The sequence below is a fragment of the Talpa europaea genome (genome assembly GCF_964194135.1).
Source record: "Talpa europaea genome assembly, chromosome: X".
NCBI classification, from domain to species: domain Eukaryota; kingdom Metazoa; phylum Chordata; class Mammalia; order Eulipotyphla; family Talpidae; genus Talpa; species Talpa europaea.
The window spans coordinates 69804223-69819288 of record NC_140081.1 but is presented as its reverse complement, the minus strand read 5'-3'; the positions used below and the strand labels follow the sequence as shown (position 1 = coordinate 69819288).

At 39.7% G+C, this 15066-nt stretch overlaps 1 protein-coding gene across 1 annotated transcript in view; it reads right to left on the bottom strand.

The window, feature by feature from the left end:
* Positions 1-12642, bottom strand: part of ALG13 (ALG13 UDP-N-acetylglucosaminyltransferase subunit) — a gene marked incomplete at both ends in the record, with an annotated part of 74772 nt that extends 62130 nt beyond the window's left edge. Inside the window, 3 exon segments of the mRNA XM_084258489.1 lie at positions 9869-10007; positions 11370-11532; positions 12562-12642. Of these exon segments, the coding sequence (XP_084114615.1) occupies positions 9869-10007; positions 11370-11532; positions 12562-12642 (383 nt within the window).
* Between the last annotated feature and the right edge of the window lie 2424 nt (positions 12643-15066).

Genomic DNA, 15066 nt, shown 5'->3' with positions numbered 1-15066 from the left:
CAAAGGCTCAGAAGCGGTTAAACACAGGATATGTTCTTCAAATTAGCACAATAAGACTTTTTTTTAAAGACCTATGGGACAATACTAGACATCATTCTGTATGTAACAGAAGACCATCTCAAAGTATTTATCACTGTAAATTGAATTATCTATTCTACTTGAAATTCTCACTGGCTCACCATTCTTACAGTGCGAACTACCCTAACCCTGTAAATAAACCTCCAAAACAGTGGTTCTGAAATGAAGGGCTTAAAAAAACACAAATTGGTCCATGCACTGGGATTCTGATTCAGGTATGGGGTGGGTCCTGAGAATTTGCGTGTCTAACAGGTTCTCAGGTGACACTGCAGCTCCAGGGATCACACTTTGAGAACCAGGGCTCTAGAACAATGTATTCCTTTAAGTTATTAGTAAGTGCTCCTAAAAAAGTCAATTTCAAGGTCAAAATTTTAAGAAACACTACATACTATATAATCCCACCTTTGAGGCCCACAAAGCCCATTAGCACTATGAAAGGCTCTGAGGAATGCTACCATTACTTACTTAACTTGACCATAGACTCCATGTGGGAAAAAAAAAATTTGAGAAAGGCCAGGTCAAAGTTTAGCAGACAGCTTTTGCATTCAACTTACTAATACTTTTTAGTACATTATAGCTACTGTTTTTAAATTGAGTTTTTTCTATAATGTTTTGTGACCTAACTATAAGGTTGTTGGAATAATTACATGAGATACCTCATACCAAGTGTTTAAGGCACATAATAAACGCTAAATATTAACTGCTACTAGCCGCTACCTGACAAAGTAGTTCACTAATTATTTTTGGTCAAGAAAACATAAAGTGAGAACCAAAATAATTTCACCTAAAATTACTGGAAATCAAGACAAAATTCAAATATAGTTGTCAGTAAGGTTTTCTGAACTCTAATGGAGTTTCTCCCTTTGACATCTAAAAAGAATGGGAAGAAAAATGAATGTCTAGGGCCTCCCTGGTGGCGCAAGGGGTTAAACACAGCACTGTGAAGCTATCGGAAACCTCTGCAGCACTGAGTTCCATCCCCAGCTTAGCAGACCTCTCGTCTCCCCCCTTCCTCCCCTCAGCAGTGTATTTCAGTCTGCCTGTTCTGCTCCCCACTCTGTCTCTGGTGAATCGTCTCACCCCCACAGAGACACACCTACGGCCTGTACCCCCAGCTCTTGTTTAAAAATAAATAAATCTTAAAAAAAAATGATTGTCTAAAGACCATTAGGCACTAAACTCTGGGTGCAGATTAAAATAAAACAAGTCTAACAAAATGAAAACAATTTAAAATAATTACTAACTACTTGACCTGTCATAAAATTGATATTGCTTAGGGCCTCCCCGGTGGCGCAGCGGTTGAGCGCTGGGTTGCGAAGCTGCCCGCAGACTCTGCAGTGCTGGTTCGATCCCAGCTGCTCCCCAGCCACCAGAGGAGGGTCCCACATGGCACGCAGACCTCTCCTGCTGCCCACTGCTCCCCTCAGCAGGGTACTTCGGTCCTTCTGCCTGCTCTGCTCCCGGCTCTGGCGAATTCTCTCACCCTCCTGCGCTTCCGACTGTACCCAGTGCTCGTATAAATAAATAAATAAATCTTTTTAAAAAACTGATATGGCTTAATTTTAAATTGCTACTTTTTATAATTTAACCTGAGAAATGTGATGTTGGTTTAATTGCTACAACTGTCTATTCTTCCACTAATCAAATGGGGGGAGTTCTTTGCAGTAAAACATGAGTAAGTTTTAGTTCTAAGATAACACTCCTCCCAAGCTTCAATTAAATAAGTTAGGTAGATGCCTAGAATTTTAAGCACAAATTATCTGTGACATACAAGGTGTAGTTGTAAATGGATATTAAGACATAGTGCTTTTTAAAATTTTAGTTCCAGGGCCTCCCTGGTGGCACAAGGGGTTAAGCACTGCACTATGAAGCAATCCGCAGCCTCTGCAACATGAGTTCAATCCCCAGCCGGCCAGGGAGCAACCCACATGGCCTAGCAGACCTCTCCTGACTTGCCCGCTGCTCCCCCCGCCCCCCCAGCAGTGTATTTCAGTTAGTATGCCTGTTCTGTACCCTACTCTGTCTCTGGTCAATCTTCTCACCACCCACACCTCCAGCCTGTACCCCAGTTCTTGTATGCACAAATAAATCAATCTTAAAAAAAAAATTAACCACAAAAATAATTTGTACGGAGATTAATCTAGTATCCTGGAAAATTGTGGGGTTGACTGACACATATAAAAATGATAAATCTCATTTACCAAATGAAATAAACAAAAATTTAACGATAAAATTTGTTACTTTGAGTGGTGATGGATGTTAACTTCTTGTGGTAATCACTTCATTGTATATACCTACACATCAAATCATTATATCATATTATTTTAAATTTATACATTAGGTGAATTACATCTGAATAAAACTGAAAAAAATAACCCACCAATAAACACAGCTGGTCAATTCTAGAACTTCTTTTCAAGGTCTTTCATTACTAAAAATTATAATGGTAAACTATTTAAACACACATTTTAACAGCAGTCTGGAAATACAACCTGCCATTTCTTTATAAGGTGGTCATTTAAGCAATTTAGACTTGATTTCCCAGAACAGTGATCCTTCTTCAGATATGCAAAACAGAAAAAACATTACCAGGAGCCACTTGCTTTCACTTCATTCTCTTCCCCATTTCCATATAACGAAGCATTCTAATATATCTAATATAGAGTAGAAAAAAGGAAAACAGTACTTGTTTAAAAATATTAGCACAGAAATACAGTTGTTTTCATTTTTTTATTCTTTGTTTTGATACACAGGAAAGACCACTTAAATAAACTTTAATTCTCTAACTATAACCCCAGTTGAATATGCGACTGAACATCAGTTTAAATGTGAAATTCAATGAAAACTCCGCTTTCTGTACCATTTAGTAGTATTTATTTTCAATTCTAGAAAAATACCTTTTAAAACAAAACTTCTAACCAAGAGAAAAGCATGTCAAGGACATTATTTTAAATCATCTCATACAACTGGATTTACATCTTAGAAGTCAGGTCTTCAATTGAGGGAAGTGAAGTTTCACTAATTCAAAAATGGGAAGAAAGCGATACAGAAAATTACTTAGGCCAAGGATTTAGAAATGCGCTTCACTCCTATTATCCACTCACTTCACACTGAGAAACAACCAATGTGTGCTCCTGTACAAAAGGGGAAATGAACAGTAAAAAGGATGCAATACATACCCTCACAAAAATCCCAACAGTGATTACCAGCTCAGCGAATGCTTTAGAAGCATAGCTGACAGTGATAAGATTACATTACCATATTGCTTTACCAGGTAGCCTAATGTTATAGATATTAAAGTAATTACAAGTGAAAAAAGTAACCCATTTTGTTATTTTTATCTATTAGAAAGTACTACAGAAGGCACTGTGGATCAGATACTGAGTTAATGGCTCAATATTATTAAGGTTAGTTTCAAAATGTGCTGTTTGGTATGAGAAAAAAAGCTTATACTTCCTGTTAACTGAGAGCTAATAAAACATGAATATATTTAACCAGAGGGTTAATTATAGTTGAAGAGTTATCACTACAATATTAATGAACAATGACAAAGAATAACCAGAAAGAGAAATATAATTTTAGTTTGGGGCACATTGAGTTTTAAGGTGTTCAGAGAATTAACCAACATGACCAACAGACAACTGGAAATGGCACTCAGGAACTCAAATATAGATGGGAGTCAATAATGAAAGTTCTGTGAGCTTTGAAAATATCAAGAAAAATATATAAAAGAGGACAAAAACAGAATGTAAAACACAAGTATTTGAAGAATAAACAAAAGCCAGCAAATACCTAGCAAACAGGCACATCAACTAAAAGTTTCTCCACAAGAATTGAGTAACCATTAGCATGTTTTTAAATATGCAATGAAAACTGAAACAGGTTATATACTGGTGGCTATCATACAGTCTAAATTTCTGATTTCAAATATTCTGTCCCCCTGTCCTTACAGTGACAGAAATGTACTGAAATTCAGCATTCCAGTTAGAATTCCCAGCCCATCTTCTGGTATCTTTAAGTAGTCTAGGACACCCATTTCACATTGTTTTGACCTGTTTCCTTTCTGCAAAATTGGACAATGTCAACTTCTTCAAAGGGTTATTATAAATACTGAGTTCATAAATTGTAAACTTCTTCGAATAGTACCCAATCCATACTAAGCTAGCAATGAGTGTCAACTTATATTTCATTCCCCACTCCCCCATAAAAACATACTACCTGTACAGCAGAAAGTTGATCACTACTTAAGTATCAGGACCACTCATCCCAAATCTCTCCCAAAAATCAATTTCAAATAAACCACCCACACATCTAATTTCTAAGACTATTATGCAGATTTTTTTAATCTCTGAATATTTTGTATTTTAACAAATTAGAAGGATTAAGTTCTTATGCTGTAATAAAGGACCAAAGAAAATATCTACATTATTGCCAGTCATTGCCAGATTTAGTCTTGGAAAACTATTCCTCAAACCATCAAAGTGGTAAACATTACAATTTTGCCATTTTGGTCTGCATATGATTTGCCTTTAAAAGCATACAAAGTAGTACATTAAGGAGTCTAAAATCAGATGCATGATAGTACTTTCAAACTATTTTTAAATGTTCCAGAACCACAAGTTGTTTGTACTATCTTACCTGCCACCGAATCTTGCCATCTCTTCCTGTCCTCTGAAATTATAAGCAGTCTCCTAAACTTACTAGCCAAGGTTATAACTTCACATCACTTTTTATCTACTCCAACACCATCAGCTTCCTATTATTACCTGTCCATATTTGAAGCTAACCATGATGTAAATTTCTCAAAATATTCTCTTTTGTGTCCTCATCCCTAAAAATCTAAATACCTCTCCAATACCTGGAAATCCTTCTCCCCCACTCATATATATATCCTATACACACACACACACACACACACACACACACACATACATACATATGATGGGACAGGACTAAATGCAAGATACTGAGCCTGTAAAGTCAAAATGACTCCAGGGTTACCCTTGATTTTTAAATCCCACAACTAATAAAAAATTTCACAAAGGTGTAATCTGTGGTGTCACTACACACAAGGAACTTTGGCTTAAGCCTTTGCTAAATAAGTTATGCATTTAAAATGTGTTAGACATTTTGATGGGAAAGAAGCCAAGGATTTGGGGTCCCATACTGCTTTCAAGTGTGTGATGTTCTGAGTATACCCATTCGTTTCTGATTCTCTGTGGGTACCCTCATCACGTAAAGTAACTACAAAGACTGAGCGACTAATTTCAATTTTAAGTCACAATTTTACCAACTGAATACATTTGAAAAAAAGCACAGAAAATAGTCGAATCCTCTGCATGGTTTAAAATAGGCCCTTCCCTATCACATTAGTATAACATTCAATATACATTTATGACTATGGTGCTATGAACTCTCAACTAATGTAGGTACAGATAACTCACTTTTTATTCTCAGCAAAATTTTAATCCAAGTTGGCTTCCTTCTGCTACCCAGAGCACCTCTCAGCTACCATCTTCTACCATTAGTAAAAATCAATTTTTATATTAGCCTAATAATCAGGAAAATAAACCTATGAAAACACCACATAATGCATCCCAAGTAAAATGTTTAGAATAGTCAACATTTTGGTATACTATAAAGATAGGTCTTTACAGTGAATGTTTTATTTTTATGGATGAACTATACCTAAACTTTCTATCATAAAACTTCTATTTTAGTTCTTCAGAAAACTTACTATGAGAATTTTACAACGTATCTAGAGTTATGTGAATTTTAAAACCATGTATTTAAACCATTATACATATCCAGTCATTTATTCATTTGTACAACTAATTTTTTAAGTACATAAATTATAAACTCCTCTAAGTTATAGTAAATGTTTGAATACCACTGTGAGAAGAATAAAAAAATAACAGCAAGCCCTACTGGTTTTAAGTCCTTTTTGAAGTATTCTTCACAAACCTGTAAAGTTTTGACTATTTTAACACTTTCTATTTTAGAGGAAAATAGTGAACACATCTACTACACTCTATTCTTCAGGATAAAAGTAGTTTCTCCAAGTAATGGTTTGCTGGGAAAGCCATGAAGCATTTAAACTTTTCTGACAACCCATTACAATAGATCAACTGACTTGATAGTTACTCTTTTAGGTAATTATTGAACTTTTTATTTCACAGAACACAATCCACCACTTTTGCCTTTTTTATAATTTGGTTTGCCAGATTAAGAAGCTAAAGACGCTAAATCAAATTTTTATACAAGTTTGTTACTATTTCTTTTTTTATTCTAAGGAACATCGAACTACATTTGTGTTTTTGTCAGTTTTCCAATTTCTTTTTTCATGTTTCCAAATTCGTTTGGTATTTGAGAATAAAACCTGTTAATACGACGAATTTGCTTTACTAGATGAACTAAATAAAAATTGCCTCTTTTACTAGGAAAAGCCCCAATAAATTCACTAAATGGTTAGGATTTGTGTCCAAATGCTAATGGTTACACCATAAAATTTTCAATACATTTTATAGATGCAGGAAATTTACTGATTTATATTATTCTGCAAATACATATTTAGTCACATTCCATAAGTTGGATTTTGGGGGTATTTTTAAAGTGTTGAGTTTACGGTTTATTTTTTTAATCCAACAACTTTATCCAAAAATGCAGAAAATTTTTCTGGCTGGCCAGGAGGAAAACATTTCAGTGTTGATAAGTCCATTGACTGTAACAATCCAGGAAGCGTGCTAAAACAAAAGAAGAAAAATATTAGGTAAAATGGGAGAAAATTCCAAAATTCATCTGCTGTCCACTCGATGACTCTTAACTTCCAAGAACACTGTGATGCTTCTCAAACTGTACATGTGAACTTTAATGTAATTTAATGTTTTATATATATAAGATCAAAGCAATGTAGGTATCCTCTGCTTTTTGAAAGTTCATGTTATGCCACTTTGTTTTTGCAAAAAACCTGGTATTAATACCCGTTTTCGCTAACCATAAGAAATGCAAAGTTTTTCAATTTTTTGGACAAAAGCAAGTGTTCAGCGAGCAGTTATAAGGCAGCATGCATTCCAAGAAGTGAGCGGCAAACTCCTTCCCTAGGAACCACTTTATAAAGGCTATGTTTTTATCATATTATCCCTATTTTTACTATGTTATTTTAGGTTTTGTGTTATCGTGTGTGATTTGATAGGTGATTGTTTAATTACTGGTAATTGCTTCTTTGTGCATTACACCATTTTCAGCTTATAAAAGGTTTCACAAGAATACTATCAGATAGCGGAGAGCTGTACTACATGTCAGTATCAACTCAACATTTTATCTTACATCACTGAAATATTTCAGATATGTTATTTCATGGAAGATGTGTTCACATGGCTTCTCACAACTGGGTAACTAGAAATTGAAGTAAAATTAATTTATGAAAACACAATAAATAAACCAAAATTAAAAGCGAAAACAAGAACAATAAGCTGGGAGACTACTAGACCATGCATGAGGATTGTGAAGTAACTTTTTTTGGCCACTAATTTACTATCATAAATCCATATATAATTAAGCAATGTACAATCTCCATGCATGTTGGAAATAAGGTTCTAAACCACAACATAAAACAACTACTTCAGAAATTTAATTAAACTAGCCACTTAAATTAGAACCACCCAGCCTCGATTTAGGGCAAATAAATGATAAACCTAAGATGAAAATACAACCAACCAGTTATTAATTTTTATGCCATCATTGTGTATGATTTTCTTGACAATAAGGAAAAAAAAGACTTCTAAAACAAAACAAAAAAAAAAAGAGTATATTAGAAAATCGTACAGCTTCCTCTTCAGCCTGAGTGAATAGTTAGGATTAATTTACAAATCAGTGTTCTCCTTCCCCCTTTTTTTAAGATTTATTTTTATTTATTTATGCGTACAAGAACTGGGGTGTAGGCCAGAGGTGCAGGGGGTAAGAGGATTCATCTGAGACAGTGTGGGAAGCAGAACAGGCGGATCTATTGAAATATACTGCTAAGGGGAACAGCAGGGGAGAGGAGAAGTCTGTTGCACCATATGTGGGTTAGCTTCCTGGCCAGGGATGTAACTCAGGCCACAGTGGCTGGCAATAGCTTGATAACGCTGAGACTTTAACTCCTGCGCCACCAGGGAGGCCCCTCATTAATATATAATGAAAATATTCATCAAAAGTTTCTGGAAAACTTGATTTGCATAAACCAGTTAGGAAAATGAGTTTATTCCTCTTTTAAAATGTTAACCCCCTAACAATCTCAACTATCCAAGGACATATATACCCTTGATCCAAAGGTCACATAATTCTGGTTAATTATAGCTTCTACACAACTTCAATAATTTTAAGAAAGGCTTCCACATTACAGTAACCCTGACATTCCCCTCCACCATCATTATAGAGAGAAAACCATACTCCTGAAAGGTTCAATGGATCTATTGCCTCTCAATGAGAAAAAAAAAAATCTTTGATATATGCCTACTGTCTAGAATAATGCCTGGCAAATACAGAAGTGTTCAACAAATATTTAATGAATTATATACGGTGTCTAAAAGACAAAAGCAAAGAAAAGTTTACTATATTCTACCCTGTTTCCTCTAAAGTTTATTTTTAAAATTAACTCAACTTATTATAACACAAAAATACGTAATATGTAATACTTTCATGAGGTCTTTACTTTATAAAACACCAAATTGGAATAGTTTTTAAAGTCAAACAATTGAGATTACTGACCTGACCCTTTGGCAAGCTTCTATAGTGTCTCAAGAAGAATTAACAGAAAATCAAACAGCAATTATCTTCATCCTTCTATTGTGATGTTGATCGGTTCTTGTTGAATTTTAATGTACTTCTAGAAAATAACACTCCTCACACCATAAACACCTCTGCTGAACACACTTAAATGGTTTTCCACCAAACACAGAAAATCAGAACTCTTAAATGAGCTCTCTTCCACCCTCCCCCCCCAGTCTCATCTGAGGCTACGCTGGCCCTTGCTCACCACATTCCTACTACACTAATCTTCCCTGTGTTCCTCAAACACAATCAAATTCCAAGCTTATTCCTAACTCATGACCTTTGCAATTGCTACTGATACTTTGGCCTCTAGAAGGTCACAAGGCCGCCGACTTGACTCTTCCTTCTCATCCAGGTCTCAGCTCAAATACCCTATTATCCAGTCATGCCTTTCCTATCATTCTAACTCATCTTCACCCCAGCTATCATTTCGCCCTGCCTTATTTACTTCATAACACATTTCACTATGTTAAATTACCTTCATATTTATTTGTGAATTGTCTGTCTACCTTTCACCACTAGAACATAAGCACCTGAAAGCAGGGACCTTAGCTCATTTACCACTGTATCCAAAGCACCTAAAACAAATGCCTGCCGTATTATCAGGCGTAGCTGAATTAATGAATGAGTAAATGCAAGGATTCCAGTGGATTTACTGAACACAAAATCGTAATCAAAAACAAGCAAAAATGTTTTTCTTGAATAATGAAAATCTAAACAAGTTCAAAAACTATATTCTCAGACCTGCGCACCCAGATGAACACATATGTACACATACATATTCAAATATTCACATGCAATGGAATAAGCATAGATACAAGAAATAACATGATCACAAAGTGAAAAACAAACAAGATGGTTATACAAGTAAGAAAATCAAAGTATGATAGAGTGAAGAGGCTGAAGAGAGATGCCTTAGTTAGGTAAAAATAGCTAGGGAGGGATTAAGGCAAGGCCAGATAATCAGTCTCCAGTATACCTGCAAGTACAGTAGAAGAGATGTCCGTCTTTGTGTAGCTGCTTCGCCAATTCCAGCTGATGATTGTTCATCAACTTTTCGTTTATAACCACTACAAGTGGCTTTCTATTTTCCAGAGTCTCCAAACAGCTCCCTGCACCTACAATAAATCAAAGTTGTTAACAGAGTTTAAAAAAAAAAAAGTTAAGGTGCTCCACCAAGCATTATAACTAGAACTGAAAAGCAAAAAACTTAGTTGGCAAAACTACAAACCAGGCCTTTTAATTATATATTTCCAAGTGACAAGTTTATCAGTTGCTCTCCAGTGTTATACTGACTTGAAAAACACATTATTTCATCACTTCCAACATCAAGACCTATGAGTTAGTGTTTTGCCATTTGCACTCTAGTAGTATGCCCGGGGCATGGGCATTGAACCCAAATAAGATTCGGGTTCATCATACTGTACATGAAAATGTACTGCACTTCTATTCAAACACAAAATAAACCTTCAGCAATGACAGGCACCAATGAAGAAAAGCTGAGACCATCCCTCAGGAATCCACCTGTTTGATGCCTGAAAAGTCAAGGATTAAATCTACAGGAGTGTGCAAATATATATAATAAGTAGATCAATTCAACTTTGAAAACTAAAATAACTTAGGGATTTTAAATGGGAGGAGACTGATAAGTAAATAGACAAATCCTTCTTGGGTAGACAATGCTAGGATAGTAGTTAAGAACTCATTCCCTAAGGTCACATTTTCACTTGTCTACCATTTAATGAGAGACTGGGTTAAGATACCTGACCTCAGTGTCTGGTTCCTCATCTGTAAAATGGAATTACCAACAGTAATTAATTCACAGGATTGTTTGGGAGGATTCAACCAGCTACATAAAGAATGTAGAACAGTGCCAAGAGCGCTGTTAAATATTACCCTATATATTTTTAATCGCTAATCTTTCCTAATGTCTATTTCAAATGACTTTTCTCTCTTCACAGTAGGCATTTTAAGAACCAAGAACCTTCGAACGCTCTCTAAAAGCAGTTTCTACTGAATGTACTGAAAAGTTAATTAACTGATCAAGATGGTTCTCTGAAGGGTAGGCAGGAGATTTACACAAGTGGTTGTTAAATAATTTCTAACGGCATGAATTTCACATTCATATTTAACAGAAATGTAAAAAAAAAAAATGTGTCAGGGCCGCGTCATGACCAATCCAATCAATCAAGAACATTCTTGCAGATCTGAGCTCAAATACTAATTTTCAGGTTTGGCAACTTACACATGCCTTTGGATGAATTATTTTGTCCCCCTGTGTTTGGTATTTCTCACTCTAAAGTTGGGCTAAGGTGATTAATTTCCAATCTTTCACCCAGAAATAAATTCTCCTCAACAGTATTCTCAATCCTTCCATTCAAAAAATACTATTCTTAAAATTATTTTACCTCAAAAAAGCTCAGGTTTCTGTCCCTTTTTGTCTACCAGAAACCAAACTTTGAGATTCTAAGGCACTTTACCTGCGTGACTAATAACGAGATCTGCTTTCTGAATGTCTTCTTTCAATGAATCCTTGTACCTGTAAACATCCAGAGTAAACGACTCCGTAGAAAACGATTCAGGCACCACGTTTCCTCGACCTATTTGTAGGACAAGTCGGTTGTAACCGAGGCTCTGGATTATCTGAAACAAGAAAAAAAGAAAATGCGGGCATTTTAAAAGGGCTGCCGTAAAGACCACAATAACAGCCATAAACTCTAAAGTCGGCGTGCGCCCTCCAGCACGGGCTGCAGGATGCACCTCAGCCTTCCCAAAGGATCTCAGCGACCCAGCTCACCCCGTCAGGAAAACGCGGGTCCCGCCAGAGAGAGACCCGGCAGAGACGCTGAGAAGGCGTCGACAAGTGAGGGGACCCAAGACACAGCTCCGTCCTCCCAGCGAAGCACGCCGCGCCGGCCGAGAGCCCCGAGGGCACGCCGAACAGACGCCGCGCCGCGCCACGCCGCCGAAGACCGCGTTCGCGAGCGCGCCAGAGGAGTAGGAAAGGTAGGCTCCACCCACGCGCCGCGGGAAAGGGGCGGGACCGGCCGGGGGCGGGGCGGGGCTGAGGGTGGGGGCGGGGCGGAGCTGAGGGGGCGGGGGGCGGGGCGGAGCTGAGGGGGCGGGGGGCGGAGCGGAGCTGAGGGTGGGGGTGGGGTGGGGGCGGGGGCGGGGGCGGGGGCGGGGCGGGGCCGGGCGGCCGCCAAGCGGATCGGGCCGTAACAGACCCGGGTCGCGCTGAACGTTGGGCGCTGAGCGCGCGGTCCCGACCGCACCTGAGAAGGGGCCCGCCCGGCGAACTCCCGCCCCTGAGGCGGCGGGCGGGGCGGAGGGGCGGAGCCGCTGGAAGGACGCGCTAAGCCTGAGATTTCAGAGGCGAAAATCCGGAGGGGAAAGCCGGGAGGGAGGAAAGGAGGGGCCAGAAAAAAGGGGGGAGGAGCAGCCCAGGGAGGCGACCGGAAAGCGGGAAGAGGCGGAGGACCCTGACGAGCCGGGCGCCAGGGAAGGGCACAGCCATGCCCCGGCACCCGAAATCGACCCGCGGCAGTTTCTTTCCGAGCACCCCGCTCCGGTCAGGTTACCGGCCGAACCTAAGGCCGACGGCGGCCAGTGGCGCGTGAAGCGGGCCGAGTCCGGCCGCCTCCCGCTGCCTTCCCTCCTCCCCCCACTCACTTGCAGGCTGTCGTGCGCCGATATGCGCGCTATGAGGTCGTCGAAGCTGGTGGTCCCTACTGTAACAAACACGCACTTCATCGCGCGGGTTTCGCGGGCCCAAAGTCGCCAGAGCCGGATGTGACGTGCGGACGCCACGCAGGCCGCCCAGGCCCCGCTCCGTGAGGGCCGCGGAAGTCGCCCTGGCCACCAGGGGGCGGCGGGACCTCGACCTGTGGGGCGAGGCCAGGCGGAACCCAATTAATGATTTTATCCCGAAACTGCGAGCCACTCTAGCGTAGCCTTTGCAGCTACGTGCTCGGGACCCTCACAATTACGGCGTGGGGAATAGCTTCATTTCCTTTTTTCACAAGTGGTGGTTAAAAAATAACTATGAAACCCAGTACCCTATCTTAAGCGTTGTGTTTCCATTATTGCTTGGGTACCTACCACACTTTTTTGTAAAAATCGAGACGTTAGCGATTCTTTGTTTGCCACTATGTTTTACCCATATACATTCTCCCAATGGCTATACTTACAGTCTGGTGAAGGCACATTTTTTTAAAATGTGCTTTTAAGAAAATCACACATTAAGCATGGGCTTATCTTGTAACTGGTTCTTAAGCCGGAAACCTAAAAGGTCCCTTGGAAATTGCAAATTACGTCTTGCAAATTACCTCCATTTGCAAGAGGTCTGTGTAAGAGCCTTCTACTGCAGTTCATTGAACCCACCCCTCGAAGGGCTTAAAGTGTATAATGTAAAGTCATACATTAGCATGATAAAAATACCACTGATACCTTACACTTAGGCAGTCAAGTACTGGAGAACATATTTCTCAAGCCTTCCCTCCTCCTGCCACCATTAAGGTCATTGTCCAAGCTATCTCTTCTATTGTTCCTGGCATTTCCTACTGAAAATCTCCTCTTAACCTCATTTTTATGCTTTTCCCTGCCTGGTATACACAAAAGGGAAGCTGTGAAATGAAATTCTTTCAAAAAGGGAGAGGATGCAGGCAACTCAGAGCTACCATCTGAAAAGCCTTCTTAGGCCAATTTGTTCTGATTGTTTTATTTTTTTAAGATTTATTTATGCATACAAGAACTGGGGTACAGAGGTGTGGAGGGTGAGAGGATCCACCAGAGACAGAGCGGGTAACAGAATGGGCAGACTGACTGAAATAGCTGCTGAGGGGAGCAGTGGGCGAGTCAGGAGAGGTCTGCTGCGCCATGTGGTTACCTCTCTGGCTGGGGATTGAACTCGTGCTGCAGTTGCAACAGGGTGGTCCCCAGGAAAGGGGGAGGTTCCCTGCCCCACCCAAGGGAGGGTGGAGCTGAGCAGGAAGAGGAGAAGCTGCAGAAGAGACTGAGGAAGGAAGCAGGATGGAGCCAGGAGACCTGGAGGAGGCTCGTGGAGCCTAGAGACACGTGAAGAAACAGCGCTTGTCTTTTGGTTGTGGACTGGGTGACACAGATGTGGGTGAGACCCATGGGGAGGTGACAATGGAAGCTTTTATCTTGATGTTGATTTTGCTCTTTTCCTTCCGGGCTTGTCTGGTTGTTTCTGGCCCTTTTCTGTGGGTCCCCACTGGAAGATGCTTTAGACTTGAGGCAGGATTTGGGGCCTTGTTCTGGGCCGATCCCATATGGATGGACTTTTACCCACGAGGGGATGGGTAACTTTGGGTTCTTGATTTAGAAACTAGACTCTTTGCCTTACCTGTATTGTTTCCTAGTTTTATTAAAGTTCCTTCCCATTAAAGTCTCATATGTTTTGTGTTGATGCGGCGGATGGCAGAACCCATTTAGAATAGGCAGGGCTGCCCCCTCCCTGTTCTATAACAGATTTGGCAACCACGAAGGGATAGAGCCATCCGTGGTTAGTCAGCCCCATGGGGAAACTGGGCTTCCCTATGGCACTGGCTACCATAAGCGCAAATGTGATTTTTGGTTTCTCCAGTGTGTTTGTTTCATCTGTCGATTTGCTGTTGAAAAACTGGCTTGGGCTATGTGAAAATTCTGTGTTTGTGTGTAATTTGTTTGTAGTGACTTGCTAAGAGATTTTAATTTGTGGAAATTGTTCTGTGCCAGTTTTACTCAAAGGATTAGGCAGTACATTGGACCATGTGGCCAGATCAAAGATGGCGTCTGAGGCCACTTGGCGTGCTTTTGTAAAATTCAGAGGTTCTTGTTGCTAGGACTTTGGAACTTTTTTTTTTCTTTCTTTTTGTAATCTCTGCTGTCTCATTAGCATTTCTAAAGGCAATAATGGTTCTTCACTGGTATGTTGCTTTGTCTTTGGCTACTTCCTGCTCTCTGCCTGATGGATTTTGCAAGCCAATTGTGGAGCAGTGGTGTTTAAATTAGCAAATGTGTGCCTGGGTGTTAAGGAAAGAGTAGCCTTAAGCAGTAACTGGTAATTGCTGGTATCCTTGATGGATTCTTGGAGATAACTTGAATTTTTGCAAAGTCTGGATCAGAATAATTAACAAGATTTTGTCTGAGTCTGAAAGGATTTGCTACTGTGAA